We start from the raw sequence: 20,572 nt of genomic DNA, 5'->3' as shown, positions 1-20,572 counted from the left end.
GAAGTAGCATTGCCAACCCATGTTCCTCCGAACCCCAAACCCTAAAACCTTGTCTCGATGCGTGCGCAGTCACCGTCATCGCTGTTTCTGGAACTAGAAAACACAGACTGGAGCATAGCAGCAAAATCAGGACTCGAGACCTGCCTTGTTCGTTCTTGGAAGGTCGAGAATATTCTCCTTCGAAGTAGCGTTTAGGGAGAGCAAGTAGCCAGTGAGGATCTCCAAACCCTGAAACTGTGCCGAACAATGATTTGCAAGAATAATCCCACATACCTAAAACTGTGTCAAAGTTATTTAGAGGACGGTGTGTGTAGAAAATGCCACAAGTGATGGGTTTCTGTGTAACCATCGTGAGCCTCCGCCGCAAATGAAACTGACCCAGAGTTGACCAGGGTTTCGTGGTTTGTGATAAGATTGTGGGTGATCGACGGAGAGACCATGAACGATCTCCTGGAAACCATTTTACTTCGAGGATTAGAAGGACGAGGAGGAGTTGGAACTGGATGTGCAGAGCGGTGACGAATCGAGAGCTGTGGGACCAATTCCTCAGTTCTCGCACACGAGCTGTCCGAGCTTTCCGACCACCGTCAATCAGGTCCAAGCCTGGTGGCAGCCGCTGGCCGTGGAACATGAAAGCGACGGACACGGTCGTCTTCCAGTGGCTTGCTTGTTCTTCACTTGATTCCTAAACCCCAATGACCTTGCAAAATTCCTCCAGCTAATGATTGATTACTCTCCCATCCCCCACACCCCCGCTCGTCAGTCAGTCCCCCACTCGCCGGATGAAATCCCGGAAAAAAAACAAACCCCCTCGAGGGATCAGTCTCCATCCGTTTGTGTCAACGAACGAGGCTTCATCACCACCCCTGTTGAACCCCTTCATGCGCGTTCACCTGACGAGAAATCGGTAGCACATCATCCTGCATGAGGGGTGGATCAGACGTAGTCCAGAACTGGGATCGTGAAGCTTCCCAAATCGGGCCCTGAATTTTACTTTTTCGCGCGGAGCTAATGTTGAATTTCATGACGACGATATGAGTGTTATGTGGGTCGTCTCAATTAGGGAAGGTCCACAGGTGGCGAGCGAGAGAGACACACACCGAGAAAGAGAGCGGGGAATCGATGGCTGCACTGATTTCGCGCGTTCGCAGACAGGGACCCAGCAGCAACATTTAGCAACAGCAGCATCCACGGCTGTTCAGGCTATCTACGCTATAGCCATGCCCAGGTTCCAATCCTTATCCCTCCCCACTTCGAGTACGTGGATGAACTTCCCAATTGAGTACAGGCAAACCCACCTCTGAATCGTAGTACACAGGAGAGCGAGGGAGAATTTCAGACCCACAGCTCTGCGCTAAGTTGACAGAGAGAGAGAGACAAACACACACACACACACACAGATTACAATCAAACCCTAAACCATGGTTTCAGTTCGACGTAGTAGTAGTAGTAGTACAATCCCTCCCCCTCTAGATTGTCAGATTGCCAAGCGGGTGCTGGGTTGTTGAATTATGCTCTTGGTAACCACTTCAAGTTGCATCATTGTTGTATTAAACAAGATTCTCAGGCATGGTACCATATTCGGAGTACAATATTCAGAGATAGTAGTACAGTTTCCACACATATTGGGGACCATTGCAGTTGTTCCCAACTTCCCATCACAGGGAAAAAAAAAGGGGGGGGGGGTAGAAAAGGGGGTTAATTATTCACTTAAAATGGTTGTGTACTAGACTTGGCACTTCATTAATACAAACTATTATGCAAATTATGTAATGTATGGAATTTTGGATGGAGTGGGTACCCATGCTCTTTTGTAGATAACAAGTTGAGAAATTGGTGAATAATACCATGTCTATAAACAATAAAAAATAAAAAAATAAAAATGGCTACAATTGTGAAGAAGCTGTCAGAAGATTTATATAACTTGTGTCCAAGAATATCTTGATTTCTTTTTTCATTCTTCCTTTGTTTGTCAGTGGTGGGCATGGTATTAACATTCACTTCCATGCTACATAAATTCATCTTGTCTTCTGTTTGTGTGGTGAAGGCTCACACACTGCCAATTGTTTTCACAGATAAGAGTGGGGAACAGATGATTCTCCATGTACCCACCTGAAAAAACAAATAAACAAGTAAAACAAAAATGCTTGGTATGAATGTTAATTGAAGCAAGCTGAAGGAACCATGACCCTTGACTTCAATTTCCCTACACTCCAGGGTATAGTCAAAAAAAGCTTATCCTTACTAAATCAGGGGTGGGATTTTCTCAATCAGGATCCAAGTCAGCCCCAAGGACCAAGTCAATGAATGCTTGTCAAGACAAAGGGGTACACACACACACACACACACAAACTCTCTCTCTCTCTCTCTCTCTCTCTCTCTCTCTTTTCACCCCTTTTTTTCAGGCATTGGGGATGAATCTTCAGGAGAGGGAGCATGAGAGATGCTACCACACTGGGTCAAAACCTTCACCTCTTCCTCACACTCCTCCTCCTCTCGACCATTCTGAGCCATAGCTTGGCCATAGAATGGAGCAAGCTCAGAGAAAAGCAACCATGATTGGTATTCTGGCTGGCTGGCAACACTGGCAGAAGGCTTGAATGGCTGCTGGGAACAACTGATTCTGCATGTTACCCACCTCCACACGAACGGAAGTGATAAATAATGCCCCATTGGTGGCAGGGCAGGCTGATCCAGGCTGCCAAGCTTGGCTTTGGGCCTTAACTTTGTTGCAACCTCAATGAAAACCCCTCTTTTGCCATATGCCTTTGAACCTTTTTGAGAGCACAGAGGAGGAGCTTGACACATCCAAACCCTAATGTATTTTTTTGTTGTTCCATGTCCAAGTGTCAAGGGTTCCCTGACATCTCCACTGTGGGATCTTTTTTAGAGCACAGCCAACTTTTTGGAACTTGTTGGATTTGCATGCTTCCAGGCCTGACAACAAAAAAATGTTTCTATTTTGGGAGTTTCATGAATTATGGAGCCCAGGACCACAGTCTGGGATGATGAATTGGTGTTGAAACTGTTGTGAAAACACGAAAGATGGTGTTTATTTGGCTCCAGCATTGTAGGGTTACATGATGGATATTGGTGGAAACTAAACCCTTTTTAATATTATTGTAAAAATAAAAGACCACACTAGATGGTATATAGTTTCAAACAAAAATAACAAGTAAATTTTTGTTTGCATGTCTGTTGAATGCTCTTTTTTTATTCCAATTTGGAGCAGTAATTTACACACATATCCTCTTTTTTTTTTTTTTTTTTTTTTTTTTTCTCTCTCTCTTGGCCCCAAATGACATTGACCATGATCCATTTGTTCTTGTTGTTGTCTCACAAGAAAACGTTTTGGGTATTTTTTTGTAAGGGGTGTTTACACTGTAGCTTCAAAACATAATTGCTTCTACTTGTGTTGAAGTTTGCATTTTTAAGACTATTTGGTTAGTGTGCATGTATATACATACAAACATACACACATGTGTTTCAACTATTTTTAATCTCTAAAATTCTGTTAACTGACAGATCTAGGACATTTAATAAAACATTTAATGATTTTTATTTATTTATTTATTTATTAAATGCATCTGTATGTGAAGTCCAGTAAATGTGTATGTATTTGTTGAAGTGTTTTACTGATTAATACATATCAATTTAGTCCCAAAAAATACAAGACCAGAAAAATAATGACAACATTGACTTATGAAAAACTATCAATAAGCGTGATAACACAGAACAGAAAGTTTAAATGAAATGTGAAAAATGCCACAAATAAGATGTTTCACATGATTTGAAATCACATTTTAATTTTAATTTTATCATACTCAGTTATGCTGGCACTGTGATTTTATTTATTTATTTATGTATTTCTGATATGTAAAACCATACAACAGTATTTCAAAGAAACATTAGCAATGGTGTAAAGGCATTCATATTTCATATCATGTTTTCCGTTCGTTGATTTTTTTGTTTTTTTGTTTTTTTTGTTTTGTTTTGTATTTTTTGATGAATCAAATTCTAATGTTGAATTTTGTATTATACCACTGCCTTTTGTGCTCAAGTTGCTCAAGTACACATCTTTGCAATTCTGAATAAATGTTTTTGTTCTTCACTTGTAAAATTGTTCTACTCAACACCACAATAGCTCATGCCAGTCAAACACAAAATTTGTATTCAAATAAACCTACTGATTTGTTTAATATTGGGGTAATGCAGTTATACTCACACACACAGACATACACATACACACACACACACGTGTTTGTGTTTGTGTGTGTATGTGTGTATATGTATATATATATATATATATGTATGTATACACACTTGTATAAACGTGAAAATTGATGTTTAATAATTGTTGGTTTGTTTTGCAGTGTACAACATGCACCCAGTACCAGTGTCAAATCCGCATGACGAGCAAGATTGAAAGATTACAGTTTCAAGTCATCCTCATAAAGGGAGGGGCATTGCTCTTACTAAGCTCAGGATTTGAACACACGAGTAAACTCATCGCGGAAGACTTTCATCAAGCGGAGAAACTCTTTCACTGACGTGGAGAATTAGTGAGAGACCAGGGGACTACTAATCCAACTTGGCGGCCTCATCATTTTCGAAAGCGGGCCAGATTCCAGCCCGTCTAATTAGGCACCCAGTAAATACTTACTAACTCTCTAATTGTAAACCAGGCGCGATTATGTTGTAGCAACGCGGAAACAACACACATCGCGCGCTTGAGGTTGGTTCTCGTCACTAAATTGTGAAACTAATCTGCCGTCAACTGCGTAATCCCGACCTCGCCATGGCAACTGGACGCGGGAGGACTCATCATCTAGGTCCCGACAGAGCTCCTCCTCATCTGCACATCTTCTCGTCGAAAATGCGATGTAAGGTTGGATGCAGCGGACGAAGAAGAAACAAAGGACGGATGATGCGAGCGGGGGATCGCCGTCGGGGATGGCAGTGCGAGGGGGGGGCACAACCGTGAAAGGGGGCAGCCGAGCCGCCTCCACCTCTATCATCAGTCTCGTCTGCTGTTTGTCTGTCTGGCTCGAGGACCCAACCGTTCTTTTGCAGCCTGACGACGAAGAAGGCCGCGCAGCGTACTTGCGAACCAGCTAGCGGTTCCCTAGCAGGTCTTCTTTCGTGCGTAGCGGCAGCTCGGATCGTGCATCGTGGGTGGATCTAGCATCAGGTAGGCGCGACGCCGGAGGTTTTGCGGCTTTCGCACCCGGATTGATGACATTCAGGGTGAGTCCAGGAGTGAGAGCTCAGGAGACCACGAGAACAGGAGAGTAGACAGCAATTTGTCTTGCTGAAGATTTGCAATTTTGCGGGGGTGCATGGTGGTGGCGGAATTAGGCTGAGGGGGATGGGGTGGGCAGAAGGATCTGGGCGTGCGAACCAGCATGGTTTTTTTTTTCGGGGGAGGGGGGGGGGGGGAGGGGGTGGTGATAGATTGCGGGAAGTTGGGGATGTAGAGGGACGACCGAGGAGAGGGGATAGTTTTGATGTTGTTTAGGATTTGTGAGTGGGGTTCGTTGGGTATGGCATCAGGAGAAGTCTCGGAGTCAGGTTAGACACAGGGAGTGTCGGGAGTGAGAGGGTGAGGTATGGATGTGGAGGCGGCTGGTTGACTCCAACTGATGATGGCTCTCGTAATGGCGCCGTGTTTCCTCATCGTCTCCCTTTCATACCTGCTGTGGTGCGGTCGGGGCTATATGTTTTAGGTGTGGCCGGTAGACTCGCGACCGTTTTTGCTGCCGATATAGTATCCTCTGGCATGCGGGCGTTTGGAGGGGTCAACAACTACAGAGGCATGACCTGGTTATGTCAGGTCTGATAGACCCTTCGCGCCCTTCTCCGCGCTTATTTTGCTCCTCTTCGAATCTTCATATCCAACCCCTGGGGTCGGTTCTGTTTAGCTGCATACCCTACCCTTCTCCGGAAGGGAAACGAAACAGCTTTGTCTTTTTCTTCCCCTTGGACCATGTCATTTGCTTCGTGCTTACAATCAAGCAGCAGCAGCAGCCTTAGGGTAGATAATCTCTGGGACTCGTGTGCCTAGTATGCTTTGATCATTTTCTTGTCCCCATTCGACCGGACACTTGCTTTCGGGGAGTCAATTTGGTTGTGCTGCGGGTCTTAGGTTGTGTTGGAGAGTCTGTCTGTATGGGTTTCGTCGTGATTCTTTAGGACGAAGTTTTCCAATTGGCTCTATCCCAGGCTTCGATGACCCCTGTTTGTGCTTGCGCTCATGGTCCCAGACCTTCTAGTGTTGCCGATGTAGATTCCGCATGTCATAGAGATGGAATATTTGTAAGGAAATACACCTCAACTGTGCTGATTCAGATGGGTATAGACCTTCTCAGAATTCAACGAATTAGTTGCGGAGTGGAAGATGTGTTGCAGTTTCGTGCATGTGGCTATGGGGTCAATGCTTTAGAGGCTGTAGCAGCTTAGTTAGGTCTTGTAATGCAACTATATGGACATGGAATGGTTTTTGGCAATACCCACAGGAGAGAACTGCGTACTCTATGCGTTAAATTCAGGTTAGCAGGGTAAGCGGCTCGAATAGCTCATTCGAGTTAATCGATGGTTTCTGCATGTGATGGGTTTTGTCCCATTCTAAATCAGTACTTGTCTTTATGCTAGTAATGGCCCCACTAAACTAGATCCGAAACTTGCATACTTGTCAGCTCTTTTCTGATGTGCTGTCCAAGGGTATGCAAAATTCACTTGCAGAGTTGTAAGATCTGGGATCGGTTATTGAACGGGTCGAGAATGCCAGCATAGGGCGCGTAGTACTTGAGAGTGGTTCGTTAAGATATTTCTTTTGCATGTAGTAGTAAGATCTGTTTAAATTCGATGGTATATGTACTCTGTTCACGATTCATGGGCTTAGAGTCTTGAAGCTTCAGGCTAACCTCATCCTCGTGCTGCGAGGCCGAAGCTGAGTATATGACAGGAAACCTCAAGGAAAATTTAATCTGTCTGTGCAGTAGCTATACTGAATTATGACATTGACAATTTGTTGTGCAACAGCTTTGACTGCAAGTGGACGCGCAACAAGCTCGAGCTTATCAGTCTTGAAGTATCTAGACCATGCGAATGCGTACATGTGACGTGGTTATTGAAGTTGCTCATTTCCTCGAATCGGAGGGCTCATGGACCTGGAAGAAGAGTTTAGATTAGAGTCCGCAGGAAGGTTTCCTACAGACATTGGGAATCAGAGGCAAAGTGAGATAGCTGCAGATTATTTTTTGGCAAGGGAAGGTGTTGTAGTTTAGGGAAGGAATCAAGTGTTGGCTGCTGAAAGTTCCGTCGGAACGAGCATCCCATTTCTTGGGGTGAGTATCTGTTTGTCTTTGCAGAATGCAATGCAGCTCCTGACATGAAGCGAAGGAATTGCAATGAATCCCACCTTCTGGAACAGCTGCATTGCTATAAGCTTTGTACTAGTTGAGTCCGGAAACTTGGATAGGACTTGGGGTGCTGTCACGGGTAGCAAGTATTCAGTAAACATTGGATCTCGGGCGTCAGGGTAGCTACTACAGGGAATGGGTTTATTTGAAGGTCGTGTTTGAGGAGGCAATGTCAGTAGCGCTTGGGCCTTCACAATCAGGTGATTACCCACAGCTTCTGTGAGTAGAGTGGTTTTTGGCATTTCCGGAAGACACTGTGCATGTTTGAGTTCATGCGTTGTTTTCAGGACAATAAATCAGCAGATGGGGAAGTTTGATTTGAGAATATTACGGGGTCTAGGTGTCTCTTGGTTTCACCTCTCGTGCATTGTTGGGACTGTCTTGCTAGAATGTAGTTTCCAGTAGTCAAGCAGAAGCACAGACCTGCATTCAGGATGGCGAGGAACAGGTTTTAGTCCCAAGGAGATGCAAATAGCAGAGCAAGAGCATAGCTGTACTGGAGGTCTAGGCGTTGGGGGGACATAGCTGGATTGAGGATGGAAGTTCTGATGTAACAGCGGACCTGTTGCGTTGCAGTGTCATCAGTCTGACGGCATTCACTGATTGCTTCAAGGGTGTATTTGAGGATTCGATTGCATAGCGGTGGAAAAGCTTGAGATGCCAGTGATTATCATCTTTTAGGGTTTGGAAATTGATGGAACAGGTTCGGGTCATTGTCGTGCATCCTTTTCAGTGATTGAACTGGTTAGCCGCGTTTGTGCACATTCATAGTTCATCTCATATCCACCGGGAAAGCCTTGGAGCAGTGCATATTGTAAAAATGGTGTCAAGGATCATGTGTGGTTATGGCATGAGTGGGATGGCGAGATAATTTTGGAGAGGAGTATGAGGTATATGATCAAGTATTCTGCAGGGACTTGCGATCAAACCTCGGAGGCAACAGTGTGGAAAACTTGAGAATGAGACGTTGGGCGATAGTAGTTGTCGCAGTGCTGTATCCCGTTGATCAATTCTGAGTCGGATTGAAGGCAGGCAGAGGTACGTATCCTGACTTCACATGACTCGGAAGCAAGGGTATTAGTGTTAGCTACGGGTGAGTGATGAACCAGAGCTGGCACAGAGTTACACATGGTTTGTTTCCCATACTTAAGGATGGTCACATCGATGCAGCACACAAGCACATTCAACAATGGTTGTGAAGGCAAATGGTTTGATTTTTTTAGGTTAGCTATGAGGTCAACAGTTACTTGATGGTGGCAGTTCATATCCCTGTTGATGATTTCAACCTTCTTTTTTCCAGTGTGGATGTAATGTTTTACATCAGTTTTGTCTTCCAAGGTACTGATGTTATGCTGGAGAGGTATTAAAACTTTGAATCGTTATGGAGTAACTATTTGACTTTTGTTTAAATCTCCCGCATGTTGAGAAAATGTATTTTAGGCGTAAGGGTTGGGTTCTGATGTGGTCTTCTGGTATGTGTTGTAAGTAGTACTGATAACTTTTTCAGAAGCAAGCTTGTAGTGGCTTTCCCTGACTGTGGAGCACTGCAGATTGTGAAGACTGGTTTGCGCATCAGCTATTTCTTGTGTTCATGTCCTTCATACTTGTATGATTCTATGGTTAGACACTGGGCATAGTACATATGGTCTGAATATGGGTCTATTTTCGAATCACATTCTAGCATGTATGAGAAGCTAACGGAACAGCTCGTCAATGTAGGTGGCAACACCACTTGCCAGGGATGGACAACATCGGGATGGCAGCCGAGTGTGAGGCAACTGAGGCTGAAGCACCATCTGAAGTGCACCGTAGTGACACTGAACTCAAGCTAGTGAATTTCAAGGTGGAGCCGGCAGAGTCAGATTTGAAGATTAGAAATGAGAACGAGGCTTTGGCTGTAAGTCCTTCTGTGAGCGCCAACCCAACTGTAAGCAATCTGTTGCCTGCACGTGCAAGGACCGCCGTGTGGAGGCAGAAAGTTCACTCGGGGGTTGGTGCCTCAGTGTTAGTTGGTCAAAGGATCTTGGAATTTCCGAGCCCGGCAATGGCCACTCAGATTGCTCCTGGACAGAGGGTGTCCCACGAGGGCTCTAGACCAGAATCCAGCTCTACCCTCCCCGTGGCGTGTCGGTCGCTACCTCCTGCCTCAGATCTGATGGTTTTCACACCTAATCTTCTGACTCCAGCTCCAGGTATTCGGTTACCATCTCCCGGCCTGTCACCCTTACCGGTGAGCCTGTCTCTTTATTCACAAGGTTTGCCATCGATTCTAGCCACGCATCGGCTGATTCCGGCTGTTCCGTCTAATCCGACTCCCGCTCCTGGATGTCCAGTCCCTCTAACTCCGACAAACTCATCTCGAGTTCCAGCTCGATCCCCTGAAAGTAATGGGAAGGACATAAAAGCGCGTTCTGGTCATTTGTGTCATTCGTCTACGCAGAGCTGCTCTCAGTATTGCCTACAGGGATACAAGTTCTGTCTGTGGCACATCCTGGAGGATCCTTCTGCACCATACAAGCAGTGCGACTTCGTTGAATATCCTAGCCGAGAGCGCTGCCTTTTCCCCGTGTCTTTGAATTCAGAGAACACCAGGTGTGTGTGTGAACCTTCTTTCCTTCAAGTCCTTCCAGTTAGTTGTACCTCGCAGGTATATTCTCGTTAGCAACTTGGGCATCTGCATCAGTTGCAAAACATTCTTTAACGTCATGTTTCTGTTGACCAGTTAACCAATTGTGAGCACTGAATACAATCTTTTTCTCAAGTCGTTGATAAAACAAGAAAGAACTAAATCTGAAACTTATGCACTTGGGGTTAACGAGTTATTGCTTCTAAAGCGTCGAGGTTGATTCTATCTATTCTGTCTGTGTTTTGGAGCTGAATCAGTCGTGCTAGCAGGCTTGTTAGATGCAGCGTGTTTGTGAGGTCTTGACTCAGATGTGTGTTTGTTGGGCTTTGTAGGTTCTGTCAAATGCACAAGCAAGTCAAGGGATTTAGCATTAATCCTGTTACACTTAAAAACCAGCAATCTATGGAGCATCCTCCTCTTGGAGAATTCTCAGTGCTGGTACTGGCAGCTGCAGTTGCACACCAGATGGAGATCGTGGCCCCTCCAAAGCTTTGGACTTCACTTGTCGTCAATCAGCTGCCTGTGGTTGTATCATCTAACACAGTGCCTGCGAAGGAGGAGTTGGGGACACCTTTCTTTCAAAGATCCACAAGTGGAAAGAAGACAGCTGCATTGGTGCAGGGTGATCCGAAACCTGTGGAGCCTGTGCCGCACACCATTTCCAAACCAGCCTCAAGAAGAAAGCAAGGTTAGTTACCATTCTGTTAAATCTTGTTCAGCACCTGGTGCTGCCTCGGCGATTTTTATTTTTATCCCCGCATTTGTTACTAGTAATTGAGTCGCGCTCATTCACTACAGTCGGGTTTCCGCTGCACCACGCAGAGACCATAGATCTCGATGCCTTCATGTATGATAAACTCCATTGCGGGGCCAATGTCATGTTTGCTACCTCTAGACGGAGAGGTTTCTTTGTAATAGGTAAATTAGTATGTGTAATTGCAATATTCTAAAACTATAATACAACTCAGAAGTCGCCATTCTTGTACTGCTCTCCGCAGAGACTACAGTGCCTTTTTCTGCGGCATAGACGTCTTCATCACCTTGATTTTGTTCATGATATGACTGTTGGGTTGATAGAACGGATGAGCTTTGTGAAGAATCATAAATTCAAATCCTTTTTTTTTTTTTTTTTTTTGTTTTGTACGCATATGTCGTTGCGTGATTATTTCGAGGTGAGCATGGCAAGATTTCGATATTCGTCTGTTTCAAGGGTCATTATTATATTGGGAGTTAGCTGATCCTCGGGGTGTGTGAATAGGAGGTTTACATATAAAAGAGGATGGAAAAGGTTTTGGGAGCACATCAGGACCCAGCACCAATGTCTGCTTGGAATGCAATTTAGACAATGCCAATTGCAGGGCGACGGGTTGTGGATTTGAAGATGCCACCTTGGGAAGTAACACGCAGTTGAAGATTGGATCTAGTTCCACTAAGGTTGCCAGTGAGTTGGAGACCTTCCGTGCCCAGTTAGGGGACCGGCTAAGCAGCCACGGCATCTCCCTTCCGTATACGATGTCTAGCAGTGGAGGGAAGGCAGGCATAGATCATGGATCTGGCGCAGGTTGTAGAAGTTCGCATCGCAGCGGAAGCCCACACGACAAGCTGATTCGTCCAAACACTACAGGGCAGGTTTTTAGCAACGGAGGGCCTACAAAGCGGCGAGCACATGGTGCCCCAAGTGTTACTTGCTTGGTGGATATTGGACCCATAGAACTTAACAAGGTAGGTTTGATGTGTAGTCCGCAGTACCTTCCTGGTATGCTACTAGGAAAAAGGTCATACGAACAGCTAAATATTCTGCCCACTATCGACTTTGGAGGATTGGACATGGCCACGATGGGGGTGCGCTGCGGACCTCGAGAACCTCGTGCTATTCCTGGTCTGGCTATCAAACGCAAGTCTAAGGTTCAGACCCCAAGAGACAGTTCTTCCTTGGGTAGAGGCCAGGTAGGTGTTACTCAGATCTATGCTCGCTCCTGTGGATAGTAAAATTGCAAGAGTGCTCTGACAGTTGAGAAGTGCCTCAAATGGTGTGGACTTTTGAGGAATTTAGATAAGAGATTGAGCGCTAAGTAGCTTTATAATGACCCAAAGCAGACTTGTATGCTAGTTTCACCAATTACAGCTTAGTGATATGGTAATACTTGTAATTATCCATGTCACGTTCATACGGATGATTCAGGAGCTTGGGATGTTTGCGCAGGGTCGACGAGTATTCTTCTCGCGTTTCGTTGGTGTGAGAAAGCGTCCATGGGGAGCCTATGGGGCTGAGATTCGTACACCAGAGGGTAAGCGATTGTGGCTAGGTACGTTCACTACGGAGGAAGCTGCCGCTCGGGCATATGACGATGCAGCGAGGATTTTCAGGGGGAAGAGTGCAGTGACCAATTTCGTGCAAGGTTCTGAGTTTGACTTCGGGATGAGTTCTCCGTTTGCTCTGGGTTCGTCATCAACTTCAAATGAAGAAGAGAATGTGAGCGATGGCCTCGGAGCGAAAAAGCGTTCAGCATCGAACTTGAAGAAGAACGACGAAGAGTCAGAAGTGGTACCACTTGGGATTGCCCAGTCGAACCCTGCCAATGCAGACGGCATCGGTATGAAGAACAAGATGGATTCTTTTGGAAGTTTCATTGAGACGATAAACTTGTTAGGTGGTTTTGAAACAAATGGTAAAGGGAGTGTGAAAGCACTGGTCCCTACATCTGAGGGTTCTGATCGTACGCCAAGTGTACATTTGAAACTCACGGGTGGTCTACAAAAGGAATGTTCTAGTCGTAAAACTTCTGACGAAGCAACAGATCAGGGAGGCAGTGTCAAGAAGGATAAGGGGTTTGGTCGGTTCAGCTGGTCAGAGAAACGGTTAGATGAAGACACTTCAGGACCAGATCGGCTGCTACTGCTGAGCAATTTCGCGATCAGTCAGGAAGGAATGGAAATGGAGGAAAAACTTGATTCTAGCAAGAATCAAACAAAGGAGCATGGAGCAGGTGCAGCGACACTTGTTTCCAAAACAGATTCCGGCGGCTCGGATGAAGAGTCGGCTGGCCCATCAGTTGCGGAGCCGGGATTAGACATGGCTTCAAGCTTGCGAGTGAAAATGGAAGAGGACCCAGGGGATAGAGGGAAGTCCGCGGAGACATCTATTTTTGCAGAACTGAACGAAGAGGAGGAACAGCAGCTGTTGGAGATTGGGAACGGTGATCCAGAGTTTCGATTAGTAGGCGTGCGCAAGTCCCAGTCAGGAAGATTCGAAGCCACAATATATGACCGCTCGATGAGGAAGAAAGTGTATGTAGGAATGTATAGTTCTATGCTGGAGGCCGCTCGTGCACGTGATCAGAAAGCTCTAGAATTGGGGTCCATGTCTACTCTCAACTTTCCCGATATGAGAGCTTTACAGGTAAAGTCTTCTTCCATAGAATCATGGGGAAGAGTTTTTGTTATTTTTGACGTTGTTAGTGGTGAACCGCATTTTACCTCTTGTTAGACTTGATTTCAACTGTGGCATAATGGCAGTTGTGTGCTGTTAGATGGTATACCGAGTGGGTGCATAGCTGCACTAATCATCTATTGCGGTTGTTTCCGTAAAACTGCGTACATATGTTTTAATGTTTGAAAGGTTTGTTCGCTGTCTAAGTTTGTATGACGTATTCATTAGTTTTAATGTAAACTAAGTGTTGCTTAAGTTTGTAACCTGTCCTCGTTGTATGTACGTGCGTTGTGTAATAGCTCTGAATAGTTTTTTTTTTGTTCTTCTGTTCTTTTTTTTCTTTTTTTCGAAAGGTTCTCATCTCGAATTGCTTAGCGCGATTCTTCTCTAAAAGTGAACGGAAATTTAGCTCCATTTTAAGGTTCATAGAATGAAAGAATCGAAGTCATAAGAAGGGATACCTCAGTTCTCTGTCTTCGCAGTTGAGATGCGATATGTGAACAATGCAGTGCATGTAAAAGAAAGTGATTTTATGTGTGTGGTGGTTGCAGGCAAGTAGGAATCTGAAGGTAAATGTAGAAGGTAATAAGAAGAAGCCGATGGCTCAAGATATTGCCCAGTCATTTAAGAAGATACGGCTGGCTTCGCACAATAAGTCGGTTACAGATACAAGCAAAGTATCGAAACGGAAGGTGCCAGATAGTGAGGAGAACTGTGAGGCCAGTGAAGTGAAATCTTCGAAATGCAAACCTCTTAAGCCAAGCTTGGAGTCTGAAGAGTGTAAGCCTTGTGACGGGAGTAAAACAATGGAGTCGGATTGCAATGATGTGGCCAAAGGTGAGGGACGAGTGTCTCTAAAGGCATCGATAGTTTTTCACAACTTTGCTGGTCGATTTAGTCCTGTGATGTTGTAATGAGTCCGTGGTTTCGCGCTTTTCACGCACTGTTCAGCCTCGTGAGCTGTTATGTTGGAAAGTTTTAGAACTTGAAAGTGTGGCTTGAAGTACTTTTGATCGCGTCACACTGGTTGTATGCATGTGCATGTTATGGCGCAGTACTGATGGCATATGTACTTGCAGCTCCAAACAAGAAATCTGGTACAGCGAAAGCACCAAGAAGTAGCGTGAGTTTAGGGCATGAAAAGTTGGGGAGTGAAGCTTCCGAAACAGCGCCTCGTAGGGTGAAGCGTAAGTCCGAGGAGTTCCAGAAATCAGAAATGTTGACAGAGAAAGAGCTTCTGAAAACTAAGAAACAGAAAGCGGAGGAAGCAGAAGAAATAAATACCACGGTGAAGAGGCGACGTGTACCTAGTGCAAAGGGCAAGGCGAATTGTGGAACATCTGACAAGGAGCCAGCTTCTGTGACAAAAGAGGTTACGAAGGGCAACGTTACCAGCAAACAGGAATTCGGAGTTGTTGGTCAAGGAAATCAACCAGCTCAGCGAGCTCCACGAAAGAGTAACATGTACAGGTAAGCCATTATATTTTCAGTTTCAAACATTTCTAAGGATACGTGGAACAGTTTTGGGTTTTATCAGAAACTAAGCCTTCTGCCTATATCTCTTGTAGAAGCTTCGCGGATAGCTTTGTGGAATCTGACTACGCCCGAGTGTACAAGACAACTTCTAAGCGAAGGGCCATGTTAGATAAGGACGGGAGAAAGTCAGACAGCCCTTCTACGATTCCCAGCGCAGAGAAAGGTCCAGCTCCTTCACCGAAACAAACACTTCCCATTCCGCCAAAATCGCGGAGGGAGAGCAAGCCCCAAAGAGAGGAGGGTGAAGCAAAGGGGAAAGATGGGGAGGAGAGAAGTGGTCAAGGAAGCAAGAAGCCTCCGCTCTCGAAATCAAAACGTGTCTCTGTAGCTGATGAAGATGAGCAGCCTGCTTCACGATCTCGATCAGCGGGTAAAAACTCCGCAAAATCTTCTGGGAAGCGGAGGGCTCAGCGCAACTTTATGGGAGTGCAAGCAACCCCAAGCGGGCGGTTCAAGGCGAAGATTTATGTTCCCAAAACAAAGAAGCATATATACATAGGCATATACGACACACCTGAAGAAGCAGCTCATGCTTACGATGAAGTAGCGTACCGGAAGCGTGGTGCGACAGCCCCCCTGAACTTCCCAGAAGCGTTTCATGCAAAAATTAAAGCCAAACAACCGATCAAAAAATTTCTAATCCAGCTGACGGATGCTGGAGATTTTGAGGCGATGTGCTATGATCCCAAAGTGAAAGATTACCATTCTGTGGGCGTGTTCAGTTCAGTTGATGCTGCCCGTCGAGCGGGTGCTCGTGAATCAGCCACTATGGATTGCAGCAACTCTGATTCATCTGGTAAGGATGACGGGGATAAAGACGGGGACGGTGAGCTATGCAGTACGAAGAACGACAGTGTCTTGGATAGCAAGCCCATGAAAGGAAAGCGCACCAAGCTTGGATGTGCGGGAAACGCGGGTTCTCCTGCTGCTGGAAATGTTGAAGAAGGTGGATCGGATGAGGATGACATTTTTGTTGAGGAACAGTCCCAGAAAGAGTCGGTGAGACTCATGCGATCTAAGAAAGGGAGTTTTGCACGGGCATCTTCAAACAAGTTAATTCGGCGAGGAAATATGACACGGCGGGCGGACTTCAGAGGCGTGTATTGTAATGGTCACAAGTTCCAGTCGATATATTACAATCCTGCTACCAAGAAGCACACTTACCTGGGGACTTTTTTGACTGCGGAAGAGGCCGCTCGTGCTCATGATCAGGTGGTGTGTCCCATGTTGCTGGTGATTTGTAGAAGCGCCTTTGATGGAGATGCCTGTCTTATGTCACATGGGTTTCATGTACAGGAGTTGCATTTTGTTCAGTTTCAAATAGGAATGCCTGTTTCAGGAAGTCGGTTTCTCAACCTTGAGATAGTTTTAGGCGTTCTCGTTGGATTGTTAGATTGTTTGTCTTTATGCAACATCTCCTCTGATGGAAAACTCTTCTATGCCGTGAATGTTCCTGCTGGTGCTGGATTTTTCATGTGTTAGAATTTCGACTGATGGTGATTCTTAAATACCGGAAGTTCCCTCAAGCAGTATCCGTAGCACATGAGCAACCAAGCACTTACAGGAAATCCTCCAATATTGAGGAACCTTTTTGTTTCAGATGTTTTCAACATGGACAGCTCATGTTGCGGTCCACGAAGGACGCATGTTGATTTCGACGGACTAACTTATTTCTAATATGTATATTCTCAAATCCAAGCGTTCTGATTTTGTTTTGTCGATGTGGTGCGTAGGTCGCCTTTGGACAGTTTGGGGGGGAAGCGAAGTTGAACTTGCCTGAAGAAATTGAGACATTGAAGAGAACTGTAAATGTGGTGGGTAGTAATGCAGTCTTGATCAATAGCACCAAAGCAAATGAATCAGAAGAGGATGATGACGAGGATGAGGGAGCAGATTCACGTTCTTCTAGTCCGGTTGCTGGTATTAATGAGATGCAAAATGCAGAGGCTCCAGTAGATATCCTTAAAGCTGAGGTTCTTGAGGATGAACATGAAGAGCCAAGTTTACTTTTTAATCAAAATCCCTTAAGCCCTTGTGCTAAGGCAAGCGAGTTTGTCGGAGATCTGAGCAAGTCGAATTCGTTCAAGGGCAATTTTTTGGACATTGTTTTGAAGGACAATAATGACGAGGATCTGTGCAATGCTACAGCTGATCGTGTTCGTGATGCGAAGTCCTCCCAGAAGCCCAATGCGAGTGGTAAGTCGAATTCTGCTGAGTGTGGTCTAGGTACAGAGGATTCGAAGGTTAGAGAGCGGGGGCACCGGGATAAGGAAGAGACAGATGAATTGCGATTAGGAGCCGACGTGGAAGAGAAGACGGGAAGGCGAGTCTCCCGTCGCAAGAAGTATCGTGTAAGTCGCGTTGGGACGGCATGCAGTGCTCTTGAGGAAGTTGTAAGGCTTTCGTTGGAGAAAAGTAAAGTTGCTGAACAACAGGAAGAAAAGGATGAGTGGGTAGGGGAGCATGGTTTTCGTGGGGGCCAGAGCGGGACCTCGGTGGAGGAAGATAAGAAGTTAAGAGACAGCTCAAGTCAGAAAATGCAACCAAGAGCTCGTGGGGATACTCCCCCACTGAGTCAATCTGTTGGAGAAGGTAGTTCCGTGTCAGTGCCTCGGAAGAGCAAGAATGAAGTGGAAGGGGAATCAGGGCCAGCTATGCCTTTGTTTGATGTGTTGGCTGGGGAATTTTTGAAGGCGAGTGTTGTATTGGAAACGGCTGAAGCTGACGTAAGTAAGGGTCGGCTTGAAAAGGAAAGCAAAACATCCATGTCTTGTAAAAGTGTGGTGGATGCTATGAATGAATGAAATTCCCAAGGACTAAGGTTGGCGCCTCGAAATCCTTGGGAGGGAACCGGACATCGATGACGTTGTCTAAGATCCTGGTGATGAGCGGTCAGCGATCGGATGGCATCGCAAGGCATAACTCATGTGAGAGCCCCTTGCTGAATTTAGACTTATTGTTTTTGTAACTTTCGAAGTATGGAGGGTTGAGGACACGTTCATAATCCTTAGTTTTATATTCTGGGATTCGTACTTAAAACAGCCTGAACAGAGCTTAATGGATTCGTGCGGTGCAGCACTAGAAAAGTTGGACAAAGTTTATAGGGATAATTTCATGTACATTTTGGGAGTTTTAGAAGTAAGCATCTTCAGGTTGTTTTGGTATGACAAGTGTTGACCTACGTTTTTTTTGGATGTGCGCAGGTCGGAAGTGCAGGTCCACAAAATTGTACAGTAATTTGCGGCAGTTTCTACAACTGTGATGGGACTTATACTTTCCCTTCCAGCGAGAGATGACATTGTAAAGATTCGTTTGAGTCAGGCCTTGGGGCTAAGGTTAGTCAGGTGCATACGAAAGAAAGTTTTGAAGGAATGTTATAGATCTCCCGCTTGAGCCGTTCTCTACGTGCTCGTTTGGGCATTGCTGGGTTGTTGCCCTCTGTGAATGTCGATGGTTTATTTAGATCCTTCCTATCGTGGTTTCTAGTGTATATGGACTTGTGCTTTCTTCAGCTTAAATCTAAAGTCCTAGCTGAGGGAGATGTGCAAGTACGAATATGCATCTGTAGTGCCACTCTTTAAGTCAGTCGCAACTCGATGCACATGAAGCTCTGAATCGTCTTTATTTCCAAAATTGGAGACTACTTTTGTGCCTTTCTAGTGGCAACTAATAAGTCATCAGAAGTTAACTGCCAAGCACAAGAATTGGTGAAGGTTTGGTTGTGGAAGCTGTAATGACTGGCTTCAACATTATTGTCGATTTGAGCACGGGTTTGCAACAGCTCTTTGAATTCTAAATATGATTTGTGATATTATGATTGATGCAGCTTAAATAAATCATTCTTAGTCAGCCAGCATATATTTCTAAATGTTTCTGAAAGTATCATATATATCTTAAAATGTTTCCACAATAAATTGTATTTGAATAGTTAATAAATCTTTCATCATCAACCGTACCAATCCTTATAACCAAAAGGTATTGGTGCAACCAAATTTGATACTGTTGAAGGTAGATGTAAAGAAACAACATAACTTCTGTTATTATTACGATGAACTTTTGAGCGACGAAGCAAGAGGTGCATTATTGTGAAGACCTATTGCATCAAAACTCAATTGTCATGCATGCCACTCCCATTTTAGTAATAAAAAAATGGCAAAAGCATTTTTGGATGGTTTATTTCAAGTCAAACTTGAAGTTTTCAGTTTCATGTGCAAAAAATGACATTACTGCGTGGGGATGATATACAAACTATTTCTAATTCACCATAGAAAGCTTCAAAATTTTGCTTCTAACCCTGTCGGGCAGTTTTTCTACTTTCTTTATGTGTTTGATTGCTTTTTATTCGTCGACACACCAGCAACGGCGACACTGAGCAACTGGACTGTGCATGAGGATTCAACCACCACCGCTCTGAACAACTACGTCTACTTCAACATTTTGACCGAGGATGAGTGAACGACTGTCTGTCTGTCGGTCCTTCACATTCGTTCCTTCGTCCCCAATCCCTCTACCCGATTCACACCTGGGCACTGCATGATCTACTCAGAAAGCCTCCAAAATTCCGATTGATCGTGTGGCAAAGTAAAGCAAAATTTTCCTACAGCATCATTCTGCAATCAGTGCCGATACAAGCTTTTCTTCAGAGAATCGACTTGTTGCTGCAAACGGACACGACGGCCGATGATTTCGGAGTCTTGCTGCATGAGAGCCTCTACCTCGGGGGCTTCAAAGCTCGCAGCATTTTTAGTTCGGGAAGGCGATCCATAATTGTCCTATGCAGTGCGTAGCGGATTTCCAAGGGTTATCTCGTCTGCAAGGCGGTACTGCACAATTTTCAAATATGTTGCAACGTAGGTTTTCATTTTCCATGCCTCTCGCTTCTGGATATACGCACTGACTAGTGTTTTAACCTCCACCGGCTCACATCCAGGCTCAAACCAGCAAATAAATTGTAGGCCCCGTCGACTTCAGTATCCAAAGATTCATTTACCCTCGTGATTATGTCCAAGTAGCAGTCATTCGTCGAGAAGATTATTGTACTGTCCTTGACCAACATTCTCTGCACGAATTCCATTGTTGTTAACTCGGCCTCGTCCAAGATATCGATCGCAAGCTTATGGCAGTCGTAAGAAGACCAAGACTGCCTCATTAACACTATCGAATACCTTCGGAAGGTTGTTCAATTCCTGACGCCTCTTCAGGAGCGCTTTGCGTACATGATTTTGGTAATCCCCTTACTATGTCCGATTGAATCTTCACGAGCTTTCGAGCAAGGGTGGGAATGCCAATCTATGTTTTTGAGGTCCTGGTGGTAATCGAACAAGGCTTGCTCTCGACGCCACGCCATACCTAGGTTGTCCATTTGATTTTTGGTTGGAAGCAAGAAGAACAACAAAAAGAAGTGCTTGAACTATTCTTTGCAAAAGTGATTATGAGATTTGCTAGTGCTCTTGTATTGGATAGTGAGTGGATAGCACACCTACTTCGAATACGTTCAAATTTGTGACGTTGCAGCATTGGCTTAGTCTGACCAGTAGCCCCCAAAGCCGCATTGTTCAT

General features: G+C 45.0%; 1 protein-coding gene across 6 annotated transcripts; it reads left to right on the top strand.

Moving 5' to 3' along the window:
* Window positions 1–4,986: 4,986 nt before the first annotated feature.
* On the top strand, window positions 4,987–18,793 carry LOC112285068 (uncharacterized). Of its 6 annotated transcripts, XM_024525569.3 has the most exons (13): window positions 4,987–5,247; window positions 7,042–7,621; window positions 7,998–8,124; window positions 8,335–8,459; window positions 9,141–10,013; window positions 10,380–10,735; window positions 11,306–11,994; window positions 12,251–13,447; window positions 14,029–14,314; window positions 14,557–14,947; window positions 15,046–16,228; window positions 16,747–17,940; window positions 18,217–18,793. In XM_024525569.3, the coding sequence occupies exons 5-12, from the start codon at window positions 9,163–9,165 to the stop codon at window positions 17,815–17,817; spliced, it is 6,024 nt and encodes a 2,007-aa protein (XP_024381337.1). In that variant the 5' UTR covers window positions 4,987–5,247; window positions 7,042–7,621; window positions 7,998–8,124; window positions 8,335–8,459; window positions 9,141–9,162; the 3' UTR covers window positions 17,818–17,940; window positions 18,217–18,793. The 6 variants fall into 6 exon arrangements, with proteins under 6 accessions (XP_024381337.1, XP_090108143.1, XP_024381341.1 ...); XM_090252017.1 differs by having other exon boundaries at window positions 4,987–5,191; window positions 7,998–8,459; XM_024525573.3 differs by lacking the exon at window positions 7,998–8,124.
* Window positions 18,794–20,572: the final 1,779 nt, after the last annotated feature.

The sequence above is a fragment of the Physcomitrium patens genome, chromosome 7 (genome assembly GCF_059467195.1).
Source record: "Physcomitrium patens ecotype Gransden chromosome 7, ASM5946719v1, whole genome shotgun sequence".
Classification (NCBI taxonomy): Eukaryota; Viridiplantae; Streptophyta; class Bryopsida; order Funariales; family Funariaceae; genus Physcomitrium; species Physcomitrium patens.
This window is presented reverse-complemented; position numbering and strand designations above follow the sequence as displayed.

Bases quoted from the DNA above. Each gene is read 5' to 3' on its own strand.
- LOC112285068 (XM_090252017.1), top strand. From the start codon at position 9,163: ATGGACAACATCGGGATGGCAGCCGAGTGTGAGGCAACTGAGGCTGAA. The intron at 14,315-14,556 runs GTGAGGGACGAG...ATGTACTTGCAG, and splicing joins TTGCAATGATGTGGCCAAAG to CTCCAAACAAGAAATCTGGT. The intron at 16,229-16,746 runs GTGTGTCCCATG...TGTGGTGCGTAG, and splicing joins CTCGTGCTCATGATCAGGTG to GTCGCCTTTGGACAGTTTGG.